General features: G+C 38.0%; 1 protein-coding gene across 1 annotated transcript in view; it reads left to right on the plus strand.

The window, feature by feature from the left end:
• Stim2 (stromal interaction molecule 2) overlaps positions 1 to 6,661 on the plus strand; it is a 120,136-nt gene extending 113,475 nt beyond the window's left edge. The window contains exons 11-12 of the mRNA XM_005359237.2: positions 606 to 879; positions 5,176 to 6,661. Coding sequence (XP_005359294.1) covers positions 606 to 879; positions 5,176 to 5,653 — 752 coding nt within the window. The 3' untranslated portion in view covers positions 5,654 to 6,661. The remainder of the gene's footprint in view (positions 1 to 605; positions 880 to 5,175) is intronic.
• Positions 6,662 to 8,740: the final 2,079 nt, after the last annotated feature.

Consider the following 8,740-nt stretch of genomic DNA (forward strand, 5'->3'; position numbering starts at 1 on the left):
GCTTTAGCATAGGAAAAGAAACGGAATGAATCTGTTTGCTCCAAGGTTCTAGCTTGCGGTAAATGCAGGGAGATCTAAGACAGAGACTTAGTCCTTGAGGATCTGTGTTTAGGAAGCAAGCTTTGGTTTCAGCTGAGGGACTGTCTGTACAATCTTTATTTAAACCTTCTTAAAGGTCAAACATGTGATATGTCAAAGACTATCCATTGATACTTTATACTATTTTTTCCTTCTTCAGTATAGTGTTCACAAGTAGTTTATCATTCCTTATAAAGAGGCTATGTTGATTTTAAATTTAAATGTTATTTTGAATAAAGTTTTTTAAGTCTTTGTTTTAGTAGTATTAGATTTTTACAGTAAGACTACATTAATGTGCATTTTATTTTAGTTATACCTGTTATCATTTTTATTATATTTGCATTATTTTTTTGTTGTTTAATTTTTCCATAGGTGGTAGAGAATGGCAGTTGTTATATAGTTACATGAATAAACATTAAATCTGATATTTTACTGTATTAGTTCTTGTGTACATATTTGTAAGAAGACAGTTAAGGCGCAAGGGACATTGGTGGTTATGAGTGTTTCCATTTGCTTATGTTTTTCAGGGACCGTGCCTAAACCTGCTGGGTCTTTAGCCCGAAGCAGTAGTTTATGCCGCTCTCGTCGCAGCGTTGTGCCATCCTCCCCACAGTCCCAGCGAGCTCAGCTTCCTCCCCATGCTCCGCTGGTATCCCACCCTAGGCTTCCTCACCATCCCCAGCATCCCCAGCACTCATTACCTTCCCCAGATCCAGACATCCTGTCCGTGTCAAGTTGCCCTGCTCTGTATCGGAACGAAGAGGAGGAGGAGGCCATCTACTTCACTGCTGAGAAACAATGGTATTGGCTATTAATAACTGCAGAGGATGGGGCTAAGCGGGTATGGTAGTGGTAGCAGTGTTGCAGTGTATTCTGTGTTATGCAAGCTTTCACAGACTCAGTGGCTTTACATGACACCTATTTATGGACACTCAAGTTCTGTACATCTGAAGTGCAAGTCTAGGCTGACTGGTTTCCTGCTCAGGCTATCAGAGGCTAAAGTCAAGGTGCTGGCTGGCCTAAGTTCTTTCTCATGTGGAATCTGGAGTGCCCTTTGAGTCTCATGTGTTTGTGGCAGAATTCAGTTGTTTGTGGGTATCTTGCTAAGGTCTTGTTTCTGTGTTGTTCTAAGCACAGGATCTGGTTGCTTTCAGTTTCTAAAGACCACCCACCTGTCCTTATTGGGTGACCTAATATTTAATGCTGGTAGCAGACACTTGCCTTGTGTATTTCCTGCCTTTGCTGAGCTGCTTGCCTGAATAATAATCTTTATGAATATTAGTGACTCTGGGGCCTTAGTATGTGTTTCATCTTCGGACCCCTGGGTGACCTGTCAAGTTCCAGAACCCAGTGGAGAGCTCTTTTGTCACTGGGCTGCCGGAGCTTTTTGAGATGTAACTGCATTGATGCTAACAAATGCAGTCGGCTCGGGTCTCCAACCATAGGCTTGTCAAGTGAAAATATGTATGTAAAATATGACATCTTGGACTTGAGTATACCTGCATATAAAGAGACATCAATATGATTGAAATTTCAAAATAATTTGTTGCTTACTAGCATGTAGGCAGTGTCGTAATCTCAGTGCTCAGGAAGATGTTGAGAGCTTAATGGAGAGGATGATAAAAGTAAATTAAATTCATTACTTAATTTCTCTGCCACAGTGAGTATAGCTTCATGTATTCCATTCTGTCTTAAGGGCACCAGCATGCCATGAGGTCTGCTACTGTAGGGAGCTCACTTCTAATCTGTATTCCTCTTCACAAGCAGTACTGCTTGTGACAGAAAAACTGCTGATTTTGCCATATGTCAGCACTGATCATGGTGGTCAGGGTGGTTCCTAGCTATCACATGGTGATATTACCGTCAGATCACTTGTCACTCATCATCATTTCGCTGCCTAGTAAAAGTTATTTTTTAATTAGTAGATAATCTCTGAGGCTTGTTCCTAAAGAAATAATTAGGGTTAGAAGTTTCCAGTAGAGAATTCAGTGCTCCTTTCCCTGAGGAGCCTGTTATAATTAGCATTTTATGTGTCTTTAGTATAAACACAGTCACAAACAGTGTGACTTCACTCTCAGATTTTTCTGTGGCTTCTGGAAAGTGTGGGGAGTTGTCCTGCCCCACAGAACCTTTCCACCATGGGAATGCTAGGCTCTTGTTTCACATGCCATGTCAAAACTTCACAGCTGCCTCCTAAGTATGAGAGGAATCTGACCTCAGAACACCTGGGCTGCTTTATTCATGATGGCTGTCTGCTGTGAAGCCAGCCTTCTACACAGTGTACACATGCACACTCAGCTAGCCCTCACCCACGGTTGTCTTTTTTTCTTTTTAAACATATATTTTCTCATAAAACATACATGTGTTTGCTTACATGTTACCTCAGGGAAAATTATTTTAAAAATTCATGTAAATGGTATATAGGTTAAGTTCAATTCCAAAGGAAACATGTGCTACAAAGAATATGCATTTAAAAATACATTATTTTTAATTTGTGCAGTGCCTGGGTGCAGACCTGATCAGTTGTATGGAAGAAGCAATATATTTGATCAGTGCTCATTTTTGAATTAGAATGGTAGAAGTAATTAAAGTCTCTTACTTTAGCATATAAGAAAATTGAGACCTAGAGAAAATAGATGATTTGCGTGAAGTTGACAACTGAAAACAACAGGACTAGGGGAAGAGGGAGGAGCCACGTCTCCTGAGATTGGTGGTTCTTTTCACATTACACCTTTATGAGGCTAGGAGATAATGTTTCTTATGGAAGGTTGTATGAAGAAAATCTTTAAGGTTAGTAAGATAATTCAGTAGGTAAAGGCACTTGCTGCCTAGCCTGGTTGCCTTGATTCACTTCCCAGGATCCACACTGTGGATAAAAAAACAAGTCCTGTAAGCTGTTCTCTGACCTCCACATTTGAGCCATGGATATATGTATACATAAAATAAATAAATGTACATACATACAATATACCCTTTACATATATAGTATGAGTAAAATAAAAAGTATGTAAGTTCAGCAATCCAATGTATATCTAAAATAATTGAAATAATTCTGAGAATTGAATAGTTGTCAGAAGTAAGCAAGTATAAATATGAAAATGGTAGTAGTCATAGACCAGTCACTGTAAGAGATTGTTTAATTCTATAAATATGAGTTTAGTTCTTGCTGTGTCTTGTATACTTGATACCTTGAGCTCCCAAGGCAAGTAAGATGACCCTAGGCTAGCTCCAGCTGGAAGATCATTATCCTTTGCTGTTCTGTCTTTAGCCCTGTTTTTTTCTGATTTTGTTTCCTCAATTTTACCTTTACTTTTCCTTTTGTTCTTAAAGAACTCTTTAATGGAGTTCTACTAAGTGTATGCAGAAACCAATTAGAAATAGTTCCTCTTCTTCAGGATTTCATTCATTCTTCATTCAGTACATGTTTAGTGATCTCACTGTGGGGTTACCATGAATTACAATGCAGAGAATACAATTATTAATAAGATCTCCTAGACTTAATAGGGTTTTTTTCTTTTGAAGTTAGTAGAAAATACCATTTTTGCTACTAGGCCATGATAGATGATAAGCAAAGGAAATGTCATTTTATAATTTTATATAGGATGGTTAGGGAAGGCCTCTCTGGGTGGGTAGTAGTTATCTAAAGTATAGGAAGAAGCCAGTCAGAGCAATGGGAGGATTATATTCGAGCAGAGGAAACAGTGCAGAGTCCTGAGGAAGTCTGCAGGTTGGTGTGTTGAAGGAACAGGAAGGGTGTTCTGGAACAGAGGGAGGGAGTATGGTTGGAGAGACAGCCAGGGACTCGATAGATGTGCCGCGCCTTTGGATTCTATCTGAGGGAGCACAGTGGAAAGTCATGAGCAAGTGAGTAATGTGACTGAGCTTTTAGGGTTACTTCAGTGGCTGTATAGAAAAGTTGCTGAAAGGGAGACACCGGAATAGAAGCCGAGAAGCTAATGAGGAAGTCATGGAGTCATTTAGGGCAAGTTTGTGGTGGTTCTAAGAAGGAACATGGCTTTGTGATATTTCAGAGGAGGCTAGTCGTCTTGATGGTGACTCTTAGGAACTTTAGTGTTCTGTTTTATTTATCTTCTTTTTTACTATAGACAAAGTGGGGAAACATAGATTATTCTGTAAAAACTTACTCAATGTCCCTTCTTGAAAAATAGCATCATATGTTTGCCTTTTATCTCCTATCCGTTCCAGTGTACCTTAGCAGATTGTCTCCACGAAACTTGGTAGAGCTTTTATTTTAGTGCTGTGTTCATATTTTACTTCCTCAGAAAGTTATATTTCCTCAAGTTCATAACTAAACACTAAAATAGTGATTAAAACTCTATCTTTCAAACATATACTGCAGTTCTATGATTCAGAAGGAAAAAGAGTATTGAAGGAAAGCAAAAGTCAAAAGGGCTTAGGGAAACTCAAAATTCACATGTTAGAAGGCATAATTTAATTAAATTATGTTGTTTGATTGTTATAATTTATCTCAAAACTAAACAAGTTTGGGACTAGGGAGAGGATCAGTCAATGCATGCAGTGTCTGCTAATGAGCATTAGAAGCCGAGTTTGGGTCCCTGTAACCTGTGTAAATGTGAGGTACATGCCACACTTTGTCTAACTCCAGCAGGATAGAGATGGGAGCAAGCAGATCTCTAGTGTATTCGCCAGTCAGCCAGCCCACCTGAATTAATGAGTTCCAGATTTGGTGAGAGATCTTGTCTCAAAAAATAACATGATGGCAGTCAAGAAAGATAGTCCATGTTGGTCTGTAGTCCACACATGCACACATGCAGATATCTACACAAATACATATATATGTCTGTGTGTGTGTTTGTCTCCTCTCTCTCTCTCTCTCTCTCTCTCTCTCTCTCTCTCTCTCTCTCTCTCTCTCTCACACACACACACACACACATATGCACATGGAAATAATATGCTATAGTACAAGAAAAATTTTCAATTTTATCTCTACATATAATTATAGCATTATTTCCTTTAGTAATTGGATTTTAGTGAATGGAAGTTGACTTGACTAGAATGTTCACTGTTACTCTTATGAACATCTTGATCTAAGCGTTCTCCCTTTGTCTTCTTCAGGGAAGTACAGGACACAGCTTCAGAGTGTGACTCCTTAAACTCCTCCATTGGGAGGAAACAGTCTCCCCCTTCAAGCCTTGAGATATACCAAACATTGTCTTCTCGAAAGGTATCAAGAGATGAGCTTTCCCTGGAGGATTCCTCCAGGGGAGATTCGCCAGTAACAGCAGATGTCTCCCGGGGCTCCCCTGAGTGTGTGGGTCTGACAGAAACCAAGAGCATGATCTTCAGTCCTGCCAGCAAAGTGTACAATGGCATCTTGGAGAAATCCTGTAGCATGAACCAACTTTCTAGTGGCATCCCGGTGCCTAAACCTCGACACACATCATGTTCCTCAGCTGGCAATGACAGCAAGCCAGTTCAGGAAGTCTCGAATGTTTCCAGAATCAGCAGCATCCCACATGACCTTTGTCACAATGGTGAGAAAAGCAAAAAGCCATCAAAAATCAAAAGCCTTTTCAAGAAGAAGTCTAAGTGACTCAATGACTTGATGGAATTCCATTCAAGTGGCATCTGTGAACTCTATCTCCCACCCTCCACTCCGTTTTTATTTTAATTTTAGGAATGTAACTCCATTGGGGCTTTCCAGAGTTGATACCATAGTGGAAATGTCCGTAAGGGCAGCTGTCTACTGTCTGCTGATTTAACAAACTACACCATCAATTCATCAAGTCAGACATTACCGAAGAGTCATCAAGAGGAGACAGTTTACAGTTATTTCCACCTATTTATTTCTGCATTGATGTTAGTGATGTACACAGCATTCTGTTGAAAGCCGCTATGGACTTACAAGCTTTAATGGACTGTAAGCCAGCATGGGCTTGCAAAAATTTCTTGTTTACCAGAATATCTTCTTATCTTTCCACAGAGCTGTTTCCATCATGGACTAAATAACTTAAAAGAAGTAAAACTAATTGCACTACTGTTTTCCAGACTGGAAAAAAAAATCTCTGCAAGTAAAACTGTATAGAATTTATAAAATGACTGTGGATAGGGGACTGTTTTCACTTTTAGATCAAAATGGGTTTTTAAGTAGAAACTAGAGTTTCTAATTGACTTGCTTTCTGGAAATGAAAACCCACACTTTTATTATGGGACGCTTCTTCAAATGCATTTATTATTATAAAGTTTCAAGTCCTGCTGTAAAGATCATGTTGTTTTGTTTTCCCCAGGGCTTTCACTGTGATTTACTGCACTGCAGCCTGTATGATAAAATATAAATAATGTAAAGAGAGAAGGCTCTTGATTCCTTATACAAGTGGAAAAGTTAAAACTTGATCGAAGGACTTAAAACATTCACATGCTTAAACTGAGGCAGGGGTGGGGAGTCAGGCACTTGTTTACAGACTTTGAATAAATGCAAAGGATTTATGGTTTGAAAAATTTGTACTGTGGAAACGATAATAAATTGGAGACATTATTATGTGGGATTGTGCTGATTTTTGTTGATAACACTCCAGTAAAAACACTGTTTTTTGAATAGCTATGTAAGCTGTCCTGTTGCTTAATTGCAGTATAATAGTGATGTTTTGGAATTAAGTTGTCAACAAATTTCTTTGTTTTATATTGTTTGTCATATTTTTATGTAGTTTGAAATGTTTAAATGTTCTAATATCAAGATTAACAAATATATATTTATGGTGCATTTAGATTGCGTTGTATCAGTTTGTAAAGTGTGAAATTGGCCAGATGATAAGACTAGCCTGAGAGCAGTGTCACATCGAACAACCGCATGTGAACATCTTTAGTTTCCTCTTTCTCAGCTCTTAGAACCTCACTCAGAATTATCTGGAAATGCAATGAGGATGTGTGCTTGGGTGAAATCTGATACATGTTAACTAGGATGTTTTTGGCGGTGGCTAATATAATACCTAACTCAGTGCTGTATATATGGGGATGTTGGTAGATAAGTGAGGTGTTCTTTTGAGGAATGCTTTGTTAAGAAGCTGAATATCATGATCTCCCGTGGCTTGTGATTATTTCCTTTGGTCCTGTTGGTAACATTGTCAGGGTCTTAGATGGTATCCACAGAGGCTGATGCTTACATGGTTACATATCTACTCCTAGGAACAGAAGTTGGCTGTCTGAAATGAAGATACTTTGTGCAGATAAGGCAAGGTGATATGAAAGATGGAGTTCAGAAACAGCTCTGGAGCTCTACTGAAAGGGCTCAAAGAATTAGAAAGTTCTGGAAGCTCTCGGAGTGAATAGGGTTGCTTTGTCTTTCTCTTGACTGGACAGAAGTTCTTGATAATTGCAGCAGAGATAAGAGCTTTTTGGTATGTTGGATAGAAAAGGTCAAAGCTACTGGAGCATGGTGTGTGTTGTTAGAAGGCTTGTCCTGCAATATTGCTGATAGGACATTCTAGGTCAGAACCTGGTAGAGACTTGGGGAGATTGGCCCAAGAATGTCGGAGGTTTTAGGAAAAGAGTACATTGTGCACACTGGATTACACATTTATAAACAGATCCGACCAAGGGATATTCACTGATGGATGTTGTGATATTTATTGCACTAATAACAGTATTTGGAAATTCCACAGAAAAGAATTTAGTTTTGGAAAACCACAGACATTTCTGTATTACATCACACATAAAATGTTGGGCATTTCTATAAGTTTTATATACATTTGTCCCTTTAGCCTTTCAAAATTATGATGTTTTCCTGGTTTTTCCTTTTGGGAAAAAAGAAAAAGATTACTGGTAGAGAGGATGAAGAAGAAAACCACAGCATGCAGGTTAAATTCTGCTATCTGAATTGCTCGTAGTATTTGAGGTGCCTTCTGCTAGATACGTTTTAAAATAGTTATATATTTTACATAGTTGAAATCATTTTTATATCATGCTTTTTCACTTTTAGCTCAAACATTTCTCCAATATTAAAAATTATTTGCAAATAACATTCTAGTGACTAATAGTATGGCATTGTATGGATTTACTATAATCTTTTAAGAAATCCTGTCATTTAGTACTATAATATATAATATATTATTATTTAAAACACTAATCTGTCATTTAACATTATAATATATATTATCATTAAAACAGCCTGCCAGTAAACATTAGACTGCTGCCAAATATATTACCTGTAAAACATTTAAAACACTTGTTGAGTTTTCTCTATACCAGGCACTGTTTTAAACTGTGGTACATGGTCTAATTTTTATATCAACCTATAAAATAACTCCATTAGCAGCAGCAGCATTTAGTCACGGTTTCCCAATGACTGGAAAGCCCAGAACATTAGTGGGTTGTTAAGGACATGCAGTTAGTGGTAGAGAGTACTGCTCTTAAAGTCTAAATAATACTGTGTAAATTCTCATCAATACAGATTTCTTATAGTGTATTTTAAGGAAGTATAAAGGAAAACGTGAAGATATTTTAGTTTACATCTACATACATGTGCATATGTATACTTGTCTCACATGTATTTTGGGGGTAACCTTTTTCAGGTTTCTTTGCCCTAGAGCCATGTTCACATCTTCTCCCCAAGATACTGAGTGTGAGTACCCTTTGACTACATTGATTTCTGAATTGCTATTTTGTTAAAGCTTCACTAATTTTG

Source organism: Microtus ochrogaster, linkage group LG1 (genome assembly GCF_000317375.1).
Source record: "Microtus ochrogaster isolate Prairie Vole_2 linkage group LG1, MicOch1.0, whole genome shotgun sequence".
NCBI lineage: Eukaryota > Metazoa > Chordata > Mammalia > Rodentia > Cricetidae > Microtus > Microtus ochrogaster.